At 40.2% G+C, this 18,129-nt stretch overlaps 1 protein-coding gene across 1 annotated transcript in view; it reads right to left on the minus strand.

The window, feature by feature from the left end:
* PER3 (period circadian regulator 3) overlaps nucleotides 1–18,129 on the minus strand; it is a 41,787-nt gene that overhangs the window by 1,739 nt on the left and 21,919 nt on the right. Inside the window, 3 exon segments of the mRNA XM_046010840.1 lie at nucleotides 8,818–9,003; nucleotides 9,232–9,356; nucleotides 9,820–9,952. Coding sequence (XP_045866796.1) covers nucleotides 8,818–9,003; nucleotides 9,232–9,356; nucleotides 9,820–9,952 — 444 coding nt within the window.

The following is an 18,129-nucleotide window of genomic DNA, read 5'->3' on the forward strand; positions in this document are numbered from 1 at the left end:
TTTCTTCATGTGTCTTTTGGCCATGTGGATGTCTTCTTTAGAGAAAGGTCTGTTCCTATCTTCTGCCCATTTCTTGATTGGATTATTTGTTCTTTGGGTGTCAAGTTTGATTAAGTTCTTTATAGATTTTGGACACCAGCCCTTTATCTGATATGTCATTTGCAAATATCTTCTCCCATTCTGTTGGTTGTCTTTGGGTTTTGTCAACTGTTTCCTTCACTGGGCAGAAGCTTTTTATCTTGAAGTCCCAATAGTTCATTTTTTCCTTTGTTTCTCTTACCTTTGGAGACGTGTCTAGCAAGAAGTTGCTGTGGCCAAGGTCAAAGAGATTGCTGCCTGTATGGATTCCTGTTTCACATTTAGGTCTTTCATCCATTTTGAGTATTTTTAATGAATGGTGTAAGGAAATGGTGCACTTTCATTCTTCTGCATGTGGCTGTCCAATTTTCCCAACACCATTTGTTGAAAAGACTATCTTTTTTCCATTGGACATTCTTTCCTGCTTTGTTGAAGATTAGTTGGCCATAGAGTTGGGGGTCCATTTCTGGGTTTTCTATTCTGTTCCATTGATCTGTGTGTCTTTTTTTGTGCCAGTACCATACTGTCTCGATGATTACAGCTTTGTAATTTGTTGTGACTAGGACTTCTAGTACTAGTGGTGATAGTGGACATCCCTGTGTTGTTCCTGACCTTAGGGGGGAAATGAGAGCTTTTCTCCATTGAGAATGATATTCATCATGGGCTTTTCATATATGGCTTTATGATATTGAGGTATGCTCCCTCTATCCCTACACTGTGAAAAGTTTTAATCAAGAAAGGATGCTGTACTTTGTCAAACACTTTTCCTGCATCCATTGAGAGGATCATATGGTTCTTGTCCTTTCTGTTATTGATATAGTATATCACATTGACGGATTTGTGGTTGCTGAACTACCCTTGCAGCCCAGGAATAAATCCCACTTGGTCATGGTCAATTATCCTTTTAATGTATTGTTGGAGCCAACTGGCTAGTATCTTGGTGAGAATTTTTACATCCGTGCTCATCAAGGATATTGGTAATTCTTTTTTAATGGGGTTTTTGTCTGGTTTTGAGATCAAGGTAATGCTGGCCTCATGAGTTTGGAAGTTTTCCTTCCATTTCTATTTTTTGAAACAGCTTCAGAAGAATAGGTATCAATTCTTTAAATGTTTGATAGAATTCCCCTGGGAAGCCATCTGGCCCTGGGCTCATTTGTTGGGAGATTTTTGATGACTGCTTCAATTTCTTTGCTGGTTATGGGTCTGTTCAGGTTTTCTATTTTTCTTGTTTCAGTTTTGGTACTTTATACATCTCTAGGAATGCATTCATTTCTTCCAGAGTGCCTAATTTGTTGGCATATAGTTGCTCATAATACGTTCTTTTAATTGTTTGTATTTTTTGGTGTTGGTTGTGATCACTCCTCTTTCATTCGTGATTTTATTTATTTGGGTCCTTTCTCTTTTCTTTTTGATAAGTCTGACTAGAGGTTTATTGATTTTATTCTTTCAAAGAACCAGCTCCTACTTTCCTTGATCTGCTCTACTGTTCTCTTGGTTTCTATTTCATTGATTTCTGCTCTAATCTTTATTATTTCTCTTCTCCTGCTGGGTTTAGGCTTTATTTGCTGTTCTTTCTCCAGCTCCTTTAGGTGTAGAGTTAGGTTGTGTATTTGAGACCTTGTTTCTTGAGAAAGGCTTGTACTGGCATACACTTCCCTCTTAGACCACCTTTGCTGCATCTCAAAGATTTTGAACAGTTGTGTTTTCATTTTCATTTGTTTCCATGAATTTTTAAAAATTCTTCTTTAATTTCCTGGTTGACCCATTCATTCTTTAGTAGGATGCTCTTTAGCCTCCATGTATTTGAGTTCTTTCCAAATTTCCTCTTGTAATTGAGTTCCAGTTTCAGCACTGTGGTCCAAAAATATGCAGGAAATGATCCCAATCTTTTGGTACAAGTTGAAGACCTGATTTGTGACCAAGTGTGTGATCTATTCTGGAGAATGTTCCACGTGCACTCAAGAAGAACATATATTCTATTGCTTTAGGATAGAATGCTCTGAATGTATCTGTGGAGTCCATCTGGTCCAGTGAGACATTCAAAACCCTTATTTCCTTGTTGATCTTCAACAGATTTCATTTTAATTGTCACCAGTTATTTGCATTTATTTATTTTCATTAATTTAACTTCTTTTCAATAAATTCTTACAACCATTATTACAATAGCAGGCATATAAAAACTTCATCAACCTAGCAAATAAGTTGGTTTTACTTTTTCTGCTTTTCTTTATACTCCTTTACACTTTATATACATTTTACAGAGTTGTAATACTCAATGTGTATATACATATTTATTAAAATCTTACTGTAAATATTTTATCTTTATAGATTTTTCCAAAATGTTTTTATCTTTGAATTAATTTTACAAATCTGTAATATATTCATGTGGTTCAAAAATCAATAAGCTTTGAAAAAGCAGCCATTAAATCCTCCCCACTCCTACTATATGCCTAGTTCTTCTTTATTTTCCCCACAGAAAACCATTTCTTTGATATCTTTATCTATCAGTCCACTTTCTTATGTACCTATAAAGAAGCAAGAATATAGATTTTTTACCCCAAAGGTATGTAATATGTACACTATCTATAGCGATTTTTTTTCACTTAATGCTATCCCTTCTACCAGTTCAATGACAGCTATCTTACACTTTTTCTGTATCATAGGCTTCCATTTCTTGTGTATACCACAATTTATTAAAGTAAACACCTGTAGACAGACTTTGAGTTGCTTCTAAGTATTACCTCTCCCAAGTACAAGAGATTTCATGGTGGACACAGTAGGCTTCCCCACAACATCCCTTCCACCTCTCCCCTCCGTGCAGTATCCAGGCAGCATGGATGTGCCTGGCCCCATTCCACTTCCAGAAGTGCACTCTGATTCATTTAAATCAACACAGCACAGCCAAGATGGAGTAACAGGGACTGGATTTACCCTCCTGCCTGAACCAATTAAGAAAATGGACAAAACATGTGAACCAGTAAGTTCCAAGACACTGAACATCAGTGAATGAAGGAGAGTGACCCCTGAGGGAGGGAAAACAAACGTGTTGAGCCCTGGGGCTGCCCCAGCCTACTGCCTTGAGAGTTTCTGAGGTACAGGGTGGGGAAACCAGGTGAAGCCTGTGAACACCCTTAGTTGACGAGGCAAAGCCGAGAGTCTGGTTGGAGGCTAGAGTTTTCAGGGAAGAGTACTGGGGAGGAGAGCTGCAGACAGCAGGCTCCACACAGCCAGGCAGAACCCCCTGGTGTATTCACCAGTGCACTCATGGGAGAAGGAACAATCACCGAAGCACCGAATAGCACGGGCTCCCCTCAGCCAGACTGAAAAATCTCCTAACTCATGGGGCACTGAGTACAGTACTCCAAAGGACCTTGCCTCAGTAGCAGACAATAATTAGCCACAGACTACACACTGCTCTGGTTCTGCCTAACAAATCTGAAAAGCAAAGCCTGAAAGGAATGATTTGTTTCCAAGTAACTTAGCTGGGTCCCAGAATAAAGCTTGCCCATATTGACAGGAACGGATATTCATTAGCACCCATTCACAGTATCTGGCATCCAATCCAAAACTGTCAGGCATGCAAATAAGCAAGGAAAATACAACCCATAAGACAGAGAAAAGTCAGTCAACCCCTTGGGACTAGCAGAGATGTCAGAATCAGAGACAGGGACATTAGGAGTTACCATACTGCATTCCACACTGCTAGAGAGAAGATCGAACGTGTCAGAGACATGGAAGATGTAACAAAAGAAAAGGCCCAAACAGAACTTCTCAAAGTGCAAGCTACAATACCTGAGATGAGAAGTACACTGAATGGAAATACAAGTGACAGATACCGCATTAGAAAAGATTTGCGAACTTGAAGACCCAGCAGGAGCCTATCCAAAATCAAAGTTAGAGGGGAAAAAAAAAGACTGGAAAACTGAACCCAGTGTCAGTGGACTGTGGAACAACCAAAGGCCACCTATATGCATGTAACTGGAGTAGCAGGAAAAGAGGAGAGAGAAGCAGTACTGGAAAAAATTGGGAGGGAAGACTTTCAATTTGCTGGAAATTGTAAACCTACAAATCCAAGAAGCTCAATGAACCAGAAGGACAGGGTATCTTGGCATACCATACTCAAACCATGCAAATCAGTGATAAAGAGAACATCTGGATGGCTCAGTGGTTAAGTGTCTGCTTTCAGGTCAGGGCATGATCCCAGGGTCCTGGGATCGAGTCACACGTTGGGCTCCCTGCTCAGTGGGGTGCCTGCTGTTCCCCGTTTGTACGCTTGTTCCCAAGCACTTGCTTTCTCTCTCTCTCTGGCAGGTAAAATCTTAACCAAAAAAAGGAGAGAGCCTCTTACAAGCAGCCAGAGAGAAGCCGTGCGGCAAGCAAACCAAGGATGGCAGGTTTCATTGAAAACAGGGCATTGAGAAGCAGCGGAGCAACATCTTTCAAGTACTGAAAGGTGAAATTGCCAACTAGAATTCTATGCTCTGCCAGCATACCTTTACACCACGAAGGGACAGCAAAGACATTTTCAGACACACGAAAACAGAAAGGCTTCACTACCACTAGACTCACGGGACAAGAAATAGTCAAGAAACTCACGCAAGGAGAAGGAGAATGATCCCAGGTGAGTCTACAAAACAGAATGAAACCACTGGAAGAGGTAACTACATGGGTAAACAGTTGCAGAAGTAACCACTACCTACACAAGAATGACAGCAGCGTAGGGTGGGACTTACAACATATGCAGAAGGAAAACATAAGCCAACAAACAAGTGCCAGGAGGGGGAAGCAGAAGTACCCTATTGTTGGGTTTTTATACTATACATGAAGTGATATAGTATTTCCAGAAGGTGGGCTGTGAACAATCGAGTGTGTACACCGGGAGTCCCAAAGCAACCACTAAAACAAAGCCCACTCTAAATATTAACATACCCAGGTCAAAAGTAAAAAGGTGGAAAAGATGTAACATGCTGCCACTAATTAAAGAAAAATGTTAGAGTGAATACATTAATACAAGACAAAGTGTATTTTATTTTATGTTTTAAAAAGATTTTATTTATTCACTGAGAGGAGAAGCAGAGGGAGAGGGAGAAGTAGGTTCCCCATGAGCAGGGACCCTGATGCAGGGCTCGATCCCAGGACCCTGAGATCATGACCTGAGCCAAAAGCAGAGACTTAAATGACTGAGCCCTGCAGGCACCCAGCCAAAGTCTATTTTAGGGCAGAGAATGTACAAGAGATTAAAGAAGGTCATTTCACAAGGAAAAAAAAGGCCAATTCATCAAGAAGACATGACACTTCTGAGCGCCTGTGCACGAGATAAGAGTGCTTTCAAAATGCACGAAGGAAAAACCAGCAGTACCACAAGAAGAAACAGACAAATCCACGGTTAAGGCCAGAGATTTCTGTTCTTCTGAAGCTGAACAAGTACCGAGAAAACGAGTAAGGACAGACAGGACGTGAACAACAGTATCAACCACCCTGACTTAGTTTACACAGAGAACATTCAACCCAACAGCGGCAGAATAAACGTTCTTCCCAGTGCGCACAGAACAGTCATCCAGAGAAACCGTATCACAGACCATAAAACAAGTCTCGACAAATATAGAAAAATTCGGGTTCTGTATTTTCTCTGACCACAATGGGATTAAATTAGAAATCAGTAACAAAGCCGTGGAAAACCCCCAAATCTGTGGTGCTGAAGTAATGTATGATAAAAAACAAACACAGAGACGTGTGATGATGAGTGATTTCAAAGGAGACAGCTGGGGGTGGCAGACAGTATCAGAACACGATGAAAATGACACAATCCATCAAAATGTATGGGATGCAGATTTTAATTTGTATTAAACTCCAAGAGGAAAAAAAATGTCTGAAATCGATTATTTCACCTCCCATGTTGAAAAACTGGAAAAAGAAGAGCAAGATAAAAGCAAAGTAAGCAGAAGAAAGGAAATAACAAAGACCAGAGCAGGAGTCAGTGATGTAGCAAACAGGAAAACAATGAACAAAGCCAGTGCAATCGTAAGCCCGTGCTTTGAGAAGTCCAATCAAATCAGACTCCAGCCAGACAGATCAGGGGAAAGAGAAAAGATAGAAGGTGCCAACCTCAGAAATGACAGAGGAGCATCATTAGAGATCTAACAGGTGTCAAAAGAAGAATAAGGGAACATGATGAACACTTTTATTCCAATAAACCTGACAACGTAGACAAAATAGACCAATTCTTTGAAAGACACAAACTAAGTTCACTCAACAAACGGAAACCGGGAACAGCCCCGAGTCCATGGCAGATACTGAATCTGCGGTTAAACACTTGGCCAGGAGAACTCTAACCCCAGATGGCTTCACTGATCCCTAGTCATTTTAAATTTGAGACCTATGACAGCCCAACATATTCTGTATCTCAGTGAACATGTCGTGAGCGCTTGAGAATAATGGGTATCGTGCAGGTATCGGGTACTGTGTTCTCTCAGGTCAACTAGTCAATGTCATTGACAGCATCGCTCAGATCATCTGCTTTACTCATTTTCTGTCCAGATTTTTAAAAATTTTACTGAACTGTCTAGATGTTTTATCAACTGTGCAGAAGGGGTGTTACATTCTTCAACTATGGTTATGGAAAGTCTACTTCTCTCTTTAACTCTTTCTATTTTTACCTCCTATCTTGGAAGCTTCCTTATTAGCAAATATGCATAATGTATTCAGATCGCTGTGTCTCCCCGGTGAACAATTTGCCACCACAAAGCATCTCTGGGAAGACCCTGTCTTAAAGTCTGAATCACATGGGCTCGTCAGCCTTCTTAAGCTTCTCATTTGCGTTGTGCTTCTGTCCCCTTTTGTTCTCAATCCATTTGTGGATTTTTATTTAAGCTGTAATTCCCCACAGTATACGGCTGGGTCTTTTCTTTTCTTCTTCTTTTTTTTAATCTGTTCTGACAATTTCTGCCTTTTAATGGGAGTAGACATAGTCGGGTTTGGAGTGATTATTATTTGTGTGACATACTCCCTCTGGTGGTGATGGCTGTTGCTCTCTTCCTCCTTTTCTGCCCTTCTTTTGGGTGATTTGTGTGTTTATTATTTTTTCTTAGAGCGCGCACACATGTGAGTGGGCGGCAGAAGGGAGAGAGAGAGGAGGGAGAGAGAACCTCAAGCAGGCTCCACACCCAGTGTGGAGCTTGATCCCATGACCCTGAGATCACGACCTGAACTGAAACTAAGAGTCGGATGCTTAATTGACTGAGCCACCTAGGTCTGTGTGTTTCTTAAAATGACACATTATCTCCTGCTTTATTTCACACTCCAACTTGACCCTACCACAGATTCAAAAATATGTGTTAATGGAATGGTTTCTGGAGGCTACTGATTAATGTCTGATTCCCTACTCTGCCACTCATCTGCTGTTTGACTTCGGGCAAGTTAAGGGACTTAATCTGTTTGTGCCCTAACTGCTCTGTAAACATAACGGAGATCATGACTGGCAGGGAAATGCATATGTGGTCAAAGTCCTCGGACCCCATCTGTAAGCGAAGTCACGGTGTAAGCTGCAGGAATATAAGCTTTCCAGAAAGCAGAAGTCATATGGACTCTCTACAGATCTCCTGATTCTGTCTCCTGTCCTTGGGGTAAAGAGGTGGCGTCACCGATGCAGTGACTGGTTTAGATCGGGAGAAACAATGATCAGTAAATAGTCCCCGGAATGAAAGCTTGGAGACTTCAGTATGAGTTCTTTCAAAATGGTAATACATACCACGTTACAAAAAGTTCAAAGGCATAATCAAACAAATCATTCCCGCTGGGTGAGGCCCACCTCGTGTGGACTCTCACTGGCAGCTGTAGGTCCACATGGGAGTTAAAAGTATGAAGAAAGGGACACTAAGAAATGTGCATCTGCCCCTTCCTGAGGGACGAGCTCAGCTCCGACAGAACTATTTTCAGTTTATTAGAAACATAATCTAATCTCCCAACAGCTGTGCCTCTGGCGTCTTCCCACCGACCCCCAGCCCACCGGTCAATACTATATTCTCCATCTCCGAGCGTCAGTGTGAGGGTTAAGGGAGTTAATTCCTATGAAGGACTCGGGATAGATGGTGGCACAGAGCAGTAGCTCCACTCGTGTTGACGAATCTGCCACTGAAAACTAGCAAAGGAACTGAAAAAACCTGATTTAACACTTGTCACCAGTTCTTGTCCACCAAATTGTTATAATGACAAAGTCAAAGGATAGGAGGCAGTAAAAAGGAACAAAACGAAGACATCAGAGTAATTTGCCAAGTTGTTATGTTATTAAGAGAGATTTTAAACACACCCTCCTCATTATCATCAGGCCAACAGGAAAATGTGGATGTATACTGGTCAATCCAGTCACAACCACAGAGTCTGACAAGGACACCTTCTTTCAAGGGCAGCAACAAAGTGGCCTAATGCAGCCCCACAGGCAACTTCCTTAGTGAGGGTTAACACTGAGGACTTACTACTGTGTTATCAGGTACTGTTCCTAAGTGCTTCCCACACATCAGCTGGTGTGACAACAAATGACAGTGACTTCGAAATACAGCCCCAACTATGTAACCAATATAAACATGACGGTATTTCCACAAGTTCTTTAACTGAGTCAAAGAAAGGAAAACGTTATTATCACTTAGAAGTCGTTCCTAAGTAACTGATGTTAAGGACTTTCGTTTTCTCACGGTAGTGTAATTCCCACCAAGTGTACTTGAGAGCAGACGGTGAACGCGGCACCTGTCTCTGGTGGTGGGGCAGGAATGAGCGAGCTGCGGTGGCTGCACTGGTTCAGGCCAGAGCCCCGGCTCAGCGCCGTGGGGGTCTCGGAGTCCTCCTGGGTCCTCGGAGTGCCTCCTGCAGCGAGTGCGGGCCGCCCGGTGGTCGGCATCTCCAGGTCGGCTATGGCTGGGATCTGAGACACCACTGGGGGCACAAGAGAAAGTCACAATGAAAAGAAAAATCCCCATAGGAAATTTACAATGAAGACTCAGTTGGCAGATGTTTGTGACTGACGAGCTAAAACTTCTTGGCCATAAGAGCCATAGGAAACTTGGGCTCATTTGTGATTAACGAAATAAGATAAAAATTTAGAAACAGAAAGGGATGGCTTTGTAATCATCGTCTGTCTAGCGAGGAGGGCATTCATGTTACCGTGCAAGGCTTCAGCCTCATTTGCCTTGTGGTTGTGTCTGTCTTCTTCGGAGGATGAAGAGGTTGTATTGGTACAGGATATGCACTTTCTTTTCAAAGCCGGAATGTTGTAGCTCTTCAGGTATCTGCAACAACAGAATTAGGTCACGCATGCCCACCTGTCCCCTAACTGCCACTTCCCACATTTCGGATTTTCTCACAGCACTTCTGTGCGGGTACTTTGTACTCGCATATTTAATGAGGTCTTCCCCGACCATGCCAGCCTCAATCACTGGCCTGTCGTATCTCTTTTACTGTGACCATGTATTGATCTCCAAATCTTGCTTCATTTAATTTTTATGATCAAGGTCTTGTCTTCTCAACCATGCCATTGCTCCTTCAAAGAAGGGATCCATCTTCTAATTTTTTGCAGCCCTTGAAATGCTCAATTTATTATAAACTATATGTAAGTAGGCACTCCATAAATATCTAATGACTTAAGCGTGAAAAATCAAGACAACCAGTAATAAAAGGGGTGTTAGGTGTGTGCTACGATGATGATGTATACTTTCAGAAAACGGACACGTTCTCAACACTCGTGTCTCACACCTGATAACGCTGTCAATGCAGTTTATTTGCTGGTACGATGGGTTATGCTGGTCTTTTCTCCAATCTTCATAAGACTCCACGGGCACACTACTGTTTTTTAATGTCTGGAAGATAGATGAGGCCTTCTGCTCATCTGAAACAGAACAAAAGGATGTGTAATTAAAAACATTATATATCTGGGCACTCAGGTGGCTCAGTTGTTAAGCGTCTGCTTTCGGCTCAGGTCAAGATCCTAGGGTCCTGGGATTGAGTCTGGAATTGGGCTCCCTGCTCAGCAGGAAGCCTGCTTCTCCCCTCCCACTCCCCCTGCTTGTGTTCCCTCTCTCGCTGTGTCTCTCTCTGTCAAATAAGTAAATAAAATCTCTAAAAAATCTATTACATATCTAAGAACTTACCCAACAAAGCTAGATCAGGTCCTTTAGCATTATACATCCAAGAGAGTATTATGTAGTTATTAAAGACGAACTCAGCTCTAAAAAAATGCACCGATACAGAAAGATATCTATATGGAATGATTACATGAATGATTACGTTTGGGCTTGTTTGTTTTGTTTTGTTTCTTACAAAAAAGGAGTGAAACAGATGTTTTAAGGCAACGATTAACAGTCAAACTATCAGATGGAAGGCTAATGAGGACTTCACGATACTGAGCTGACACTACCTGCCAAGTGACCGATGTTGGCCTTACCGGGGGTGGCGTGACCAGACAGAGTGAAGTGCAAGGCAGTGCCCTCCAGACCTGTGTCCAACAGGTCTTTCTGCAGTGACAGAACCGCCCTGCATCTGGCTGTCCCGCACAGCAGCCACCAACACCACAGGTGGCCATTAAGCACTTGCAATGTGGCTACAAGCAACTGAGCGACTACATTTTGAGGTTTATTTATCTGTAACTAATTTGAATTTGGAGTGTGGCTAGTAGCTACTATACTGGACAGAGGGGGTACAGAGAGAAGACACAAGGCCTCAGGTTGGAACCGTGACGAACTTAAACCTTGTATGGAGAATGACCAGGCAAGAATGGAGGCTGAAAAAGCGCATGGAGAAAGGGAAGAGAGAGCCCGCCAACATGGCGTCATGGAAATCAAGATGGGGAAACTGGGTCAAGGACTGAGGAACCAGTTACATCAAACACTGCTGAGAGGCTGACTTAGCTACCGTTGTTGCTGTTAGTGAAGGTCACCTTAGCTGCCTGGCAGATGCTGCTCCATTTCCAGAGGGGATTATAGCAAAAGGCCTATTTAACTGTCACTTGTTAACTTTTTTTTAAGATTTTATTTATTTGACACCCACACCCACACAGGCAGAGAGAGAGAGGGAAAAACAGGCTCCCCACTGAGCAGGGAGCCCAATGTGGGGTTCGATCCCAGGACTCTGGGATCATGACCTGAGCTGAAGGCAGACAATTAACCAACAGAGCCACCCAGACGCCCCAAACTTCTATACTTAAAAAAGTTATCTTTAAGATGATAAAAATAGGGGTCTTGAATTTATGACCCTGAGATCAAGAGTCACACACTCCACCAACTGAGCCAGCCAGGAGCTCCTATACTTTTAATTTCTACATAATTTTAACCTTGAAGAGGGTTCCAGAAAGAGTAGAGTTCCCGTATACCCTCCGCCCTGCTTCTTCGGATGTAACACCTTACAGAATTACTAACAAACGAAGAAAACTAGGAAACGCACAGGGGAAACTAGCTTCTCTGTGAAATTTTCTGCTCCAGGGTCCAACCCGGGGTCTCACAGTGTCTTACCAATGTCTTTCAAGAAGTTTTTAATTTTTATAAAGTCCACCTCATCAATTTTTTTTAATGGATCACGCTTTTGATGTCGGATCTAAAACCTTTTTGCCAAACCCAAGATCACAAAGGTTTTCTCCTAGGTTTTCTTCTAGAAGTTTGTAGTTTTAAGTTTTATATTTAGGTCTATGACCAATTTTGAGTTAACTTTTGTGTAACGTGTGAGCAGTATGCTGAGGTTCATTTTTTACATATGTGGATGTCTCATTGTACAGTACCATTTTTTTTTTGAAAACTACCTTTTGTCCATTGACTTGATCTTGCACCTCAAAAACTGACTGTATTTGTGCAGGTATGTTTTGGAACTCTCTCATCTGTCCACTGATCTTTTCAGCAGCGTCACACTGTCTTAACTACAGTGGCTTCACAGTTAAGTCCTGAAATCAGATAGAGTGAGTCCTCCAACACTTACTCTTTTTCCAAATGGTTTTGGCTGTTTTAGTTTCTTTTTTTCCCCCATACGAGTTTGGGGATCCATCTGATGATAACTATTCAGAAACAAAATCCTGCTGAGAGTTTACGTAGAATGACATTAAATGTACAGATCAAACTGGGGAGAACAGATAATATTGTGTATTCCAAACCATGAACAGGATATACCTTTTCATTTACTTAGTACTTTTTATTTTTATTTCTATTTTTATTTTTTTTAAGATTTATTTATTTGACAGATAGAGATCACAAGTAGGGAGAGAGGCAGGCATAGAGAGAGAGAAGAGGAAGCAGACTCCCTGCCAAGCAGAGAGCCCGATGCGGGGCTCGATCCCAGGACCCTGGGATCATGACCTGAGCAAAAGGCAGAGGCTTTAACCCACTGAGCCACCCAGGCACCTCAGTACTTTTTAAAGTTTTTTTTATCAGTGTCTTGAAGTTTTCTGCATATGGATTGTTCCACATGTTCTGTTGGTTTTTTTATATAAGTATTTTATATAGTTTAATAAAAAAATTTACATAGTAGTTTAATGAAAAAAAAAATTCTGTTCCAACTGTTCCTTGTTAGTACATAGAACTTTAACTGGTCTTTTATGTTGACCATGTATTTATAACCTTGCTAAAATCAGTAGAAGCTTTTTTACAGATTCTTTGGAATTTTTCTGTCAGACAATCCTGTCATCTGCAAATAGAGTTTTATTTCTTCCTTTCCAGTCTGCCATGTCTTTTACTGCTCTTGTCTATTGCACTGCAGGACTTTCAGTTTGAAGTTAAGATGTGGTTAGTGGATACCCTTCACCTATTCTCCAGGTTAGGGTGAAAGCATTCTCTCACCATCAGGCATAATGTTAGCTATAGGTTTTTGTAGATTCCTTTTTTTGTTAGGTTAATGAAATCCCTTTTCCACTTCTAATTTTTGGGCATTTATCATGTGTGGGTGTTCGACTTGTCACATGCTTTTTCTCCATCTATTAAAATAACCTGCTGGGTTTGTCTTTTTTATTCTGTTAATATGGTGAATAAATGTGGCTTTCACATATTGAACCAGCCTTGCATTCCTAGGATAACTCATACTTAACTGTGATATATTTGTCCTTTTTATACTTTACTGGTTTTGATTTGGTGATATGTAACTGGGGATTTTACAAATATGTTGGCAATGGATCCTGATCTGTAGTTTTCTTGAATTGTATTTATCTTGTTTCAGTATTAGGGTAATAATGGGCTCATAAAAGAAGTCTGGGAGTTTCCTTTTCAAACTTCCTTCTTCTATTTTCTTCTGTCTTCTATTTTCTGAAAAAGATTATGTAAAAACTGGCATTATTTCGTCCTTGAATGTTTGATAGAATTCTCCAGTAAAACCAGCTGGGCCTAGAGTTTTCTTTTTGGAAGGTATTTAACTTCAAATTCCATATCTGTAATAGATATGTCTATTCTAGCTGTTTCTTTTTCACTGAGTTCTGATAGTTTCTTTCTTTCAAGTTATTAATAGACCAAAGTGATAGGAATAGAGTTGTTTGTAGTTCCTTTAACACCTTTGGGGGGGGGGTCTTTCATTCCCAATAGTGGGGATTTCTGTCTTCTTTTCTTATTCAGTATGGCTAAAGTATTGCTAATTTTATCAGCTCTCGATTTCATTAATTTTCTCTTACTGATTTCTGCTCTCGATTCCATTGATATTTGGTTTTTATGATTTCTTTCCTTCTGCTCTCCTGGATTTAAGTTGCTCTTCTTGCTCTTGTTTCTTAAGGAGGAAGCTTAGATTACTGATTTGAAGCCTTTCTTCTTTTTCCCATATAGCCACTTAATGATACATAATTCTCCCTTTAAGCACTGTTTTAGCTGCATTCCACAAATTTGTTGTTCTTTTCCAATTGTTTTTACTTCCCCTAAGGCCTTGACCTGTGGGTCATTCAGAGGTATGTTCTTTAATTTCCAAACATTTGGCATTTTCTAGAGAAACCTTCCTGTTACTGATTTCTAGTTTAATCCATTAGGCCAGAGAATATATTTCGTCTGATTTATATTTTTAAAAAATTGCTAAGGCTTGTATGATGGCCCAGAATAAGGTCTATTTTGATGATGGTCCATCTGTCCTTGGAAAAAATAAGCATCATGTTGTTGTCAGTTGAGGTGTTCCATAAAGGTCCACTATGCCAATCTTGTTGATGGCAGTGTTCAGGTCTTCTGCATCTTTACTGATCTTCTGTCCACTTGTTTTATCAGTTACACAGAGAGGTGAATTATAGTCTCTAATACCACGACAGATTTACTTTTCAAAGTCTTTATCAGTGTTTATACCTCATGTATTTTGAAGCTCTGATGTTCAGTGCATAAACTTTTTTAGAACTGTTACATGCTCTCAGATAATTAACCCCTCTGTTGTCATGCAATATCCCTGAAATCCTGATAATGTTGTTTGTCCTAAAGTCTACACTACCTAATATTAATACAGCTTTCCGGCTTTCTTTGGATTCTTGTTAGCATGTATATCTTCTCTAAGCTTTTGCTTTTACCCTATGTTTTTATTTGCAAAAGGGGTTCTTGCAAATACTATGCAGCTGCGTCTTATTTTTTTTTATCCAATTGACAATTTCAGTCTCCCAGCTGGTACACTGAGAACATTCACATTTAATGTGATTACCGAAACAGCGGAATTAAAATATGCCACTTTGCTAGTTTTCCATTTATTCCATCTGGGTGTTTATTTCCTGCCTCATTTTGTATTGAATGTTTTAAAGTCCACGTTATCTCCTCTGCTGACATTATTTATACTTCTTTAGAAATCGATTCTAATGATTGTTCTAAAGTTCACAACATATACCTTTAAGGAATCTTAACTCAACATTTCACTTCTGGTTTAAGGACTCCACAGCAGCACATTCCCCCTGCCTCTCTTGATAATTTGCAGTATTTTTACATAGGTCACAAATGCAGAAGAGTTATTTCTACTTTAGTCATTTACCTTCTAGGGCAACTAAAAATAAGTTGAAAATAAAATATCTTTATTAATTCCGTTCCTGTGCTTTTCATTTTGTTGTGCCGATCCAAGTTTTACATCTGGTACTGTATTCCTTCCGCCTTTAGAAATTCCCTTAGTGTTTCTCACAAAAGAGATCTGCTGGCAATACGTTCCTCCCTCCCCGCTTTTGAGAAATTCTTATCTCCTTCATTTCTGAACGATACTTTCCACTAGGTAGAGAATTCTGAGCTAGCAGTTTTATTTTTCCTCTGAAGACATTTAGTCTTCTAGTATACGTGGTGTCTAAAGAAATGTCTTCTGTAATTCTCATCTTTCTCTGAATGTAGTCTGTCTTTGTTGCTCTGGCTGCCTTCAAGATATCCTCTTTGCTTTTGTTTTCAACAGTTTGAATACATTTCCAAGTATGTGGTGGGTATTTTTTCTTCTTTCAAGTACGTAGTGTTTTTATTTCGTGATTGGTTTTTCTTTGTTATTTTTGTATTCACACCATTTGATGTTCTTCATATCTGTGGGAAATTCTTGACCATTATTTCAAGTATTTCTTCTGGGATTCCAATCACTCTTATGTTAGATCATTTGACTGTGTCTCCAAATTCTAAAAGGCTCTATTCTGTATGTTTCTTTCTGTGTCTCAGTTTGTGTAATTTCTATGTAATCTATCTTCAAGTTTACTGATTCTTTTCTTGGTTGTGTTGAGTGCCCATCAAAGGTATATGTGCATCTCTAATGTCTCCATTTGATCCTTTCCATCTCTATGCTACAATTACCCATGTGGTTTGCATGTTGCTTACTGTCCATTAGAGCCTTTAATGTATTATTTGTAGTTATTTTAAATTCTCTGTCAGATCGTTTCCAACGGCTGTGTCATGTCTGACTCTTGTTCTGATGACTGCTTTATCTTTTGGGAGTTTTTTTCCTTTGCCCTTAACATATGTTTCATAATTTGTTGAAAACTAACCATCTTGATAAGACAGCAGAGACTGTGCATGCCTTTCCTTCTGCTGGGGCTGTGTTCAAGTTAACCTAATTTGTTGGCCAGGACTGAGATTTGTTGTTGCTATGGTTTCACTCTACATCACAGCTTTCAAATTCCTCTAGTGACACTTTGTGCTTACACGGAGGCTAGTATGCTACAGAGCTTTGGGTTTTTGCCAGTAGTTGCTCCATTTGCAGCCTTTGATCTTCCCTTTGCATTCATTGTGCCTGGAAGGCCTGTCTCTCGTGAGTTACTGATTCCATCAGCCAGTGCACCAGTATCCAGACCTTGATCTCACATCTCCCTACATGCATGTGTCCCCTTTAGATTTTAGGCCTGTTGGCTGCCCTGGAGCCTCAGCACACTGAAGGGTCCAAGAAAGCTCATGAACTTATTGCCATATGGCTTTTTTCCTTGTCCATTTGGAATGATGCTCTTTCCAGCTCTCCTTGAGCACAAACCAAAGCACACTCACCCTGAATGAGTTCAGTTCATGGATCAATGTTTCTCCCTCAGGCGCTGACACTCTAGAAGTGGAATAGTTCATTTTCCCCAGGTTCCCCAACTGCTTCTGGCAGCTGGCATCAGTATCTGTAGCTGATGAAGGGGCTTTTTATCTTCATTACTCCTTGCCTTTCCACATTAACTTCTAAAATTTCCCTTCTCATTCTATTTCAAAGTCAAACCCGCCCTCATAAGAAAAGTGAAAATATAAATTTAAAAACTTATGTTCTTGTTGGCTCTGACACCCTGTATATAGAACACGTATACAATGATTATTCAGTATTTTCATCATGATTGGTGCTATTTTTAATATTTAAATTACATTTTATCTTTCAGCTACATACTTGTTTCTCTTGAGTAAGAAGTAATAAAAGTTTTTTTTTTACTAGCTCTTTAAACTTGTAGGTCTTAAGATATTAATAAAGTCAACATGCCCAAGTAACAATAGTTCCCCCGAAATAGTATCAAATGGCAGATTTTCCCTTTTCCCCAAAAGTCATATGTTATGTGTTAGAGTCAAATAACTAAGTAGGTATTATTCTCCTATATTATTCTCCTAAGTAGGTATTATTCTCTACAGCAGCATCATAAATACACAGAATTAGTTATAGCTTGAATTTTAAAATGGCGAATGATGGAATATTGATGTCTTCTTAAAAACATGGCCTTCATACCATGGTACTGATAGCATTTCCAGACTAATGGTAGATGATAAGAAATGGAACAAAGCAGAAGGTGAGAAACAATTTGTACTCTGACAAGAAATACAGAAGTCAGGACATAAAATCGTGCACCTAACAGGAGGTCCTGGGCCCAAGCAGCAGTGAGCAGCACAAAGTGGACCACACAATAAAGAAAACATTTAGAAATTTTAGTCTTCAAATACCCCTAAAGAAGTTCCAGTGCTAGGACATGGGTTAACAATAAACAGCAAAGAAGATACTCAAATTCTTTTGCAGAGAGGGAATCAGATGGTTTCAAGGGACCAAAAAAAAGGTATTGTTTCTATCTCATGCCCTTATGTCCATGGCAAAAGAGACAAGCAGATTGTTAAACCTCCTATCAAGGAGACAAAAAAAACCTCAAAGACTGGACATGCTCTATCCAGAGGGCTGCCTAGGAGCTCCTCATGATATCACCTGTAGCAGCAGGTGGACGTTTTTGCTTTGTAAATCATGACAAGACTTGAAAAATATAGCTAGTATTTAAAAAAAATTTTTTATTGACTTTAAGAGAATTTCACCCCTACTGTGTAAAATACCCACATCTGACAATGATAGAGACCGTTAATAACATTCGGGGGACAAACGTATAAAGGCTTCCAAAGTTTTATTAACATTTGGGAAGAAAAATGAAGGGAAAGACAGCTAAACTAAAAAATTAATATAATTTGATCTCTACATTATAGACCTCTCCTCTGCTATATAAGGCCAGCAGGCTTTTCTAAAAAATGTCAATTACCGGGGGTGCCTGGGTGGCTCAGTGGGTTAAAGCCTCTGCCTTCCGCTCAGGTCATGATCTCAGGATCCCACAGCAGGGAGCCTGCTTCCTCCTCTCTCTCCCTACTTGTGATTTCTGTCTCTCAAATAAATAAATAAAATCTTTAAAAAAAAAAAAAG

Source organism: Meles meles, chromosome 1, assembly GCF_922984935.1.
Source record: "Meles meles chromosome 1, mMelMel3.1 paternal haplotype, whole genome shotgun sequence".
Lineage (NCBI taxonomy): Eukaryota > Metazoa > Chordata > Mammalia > Carnivora > Mustelidae > Meles > Meles meles.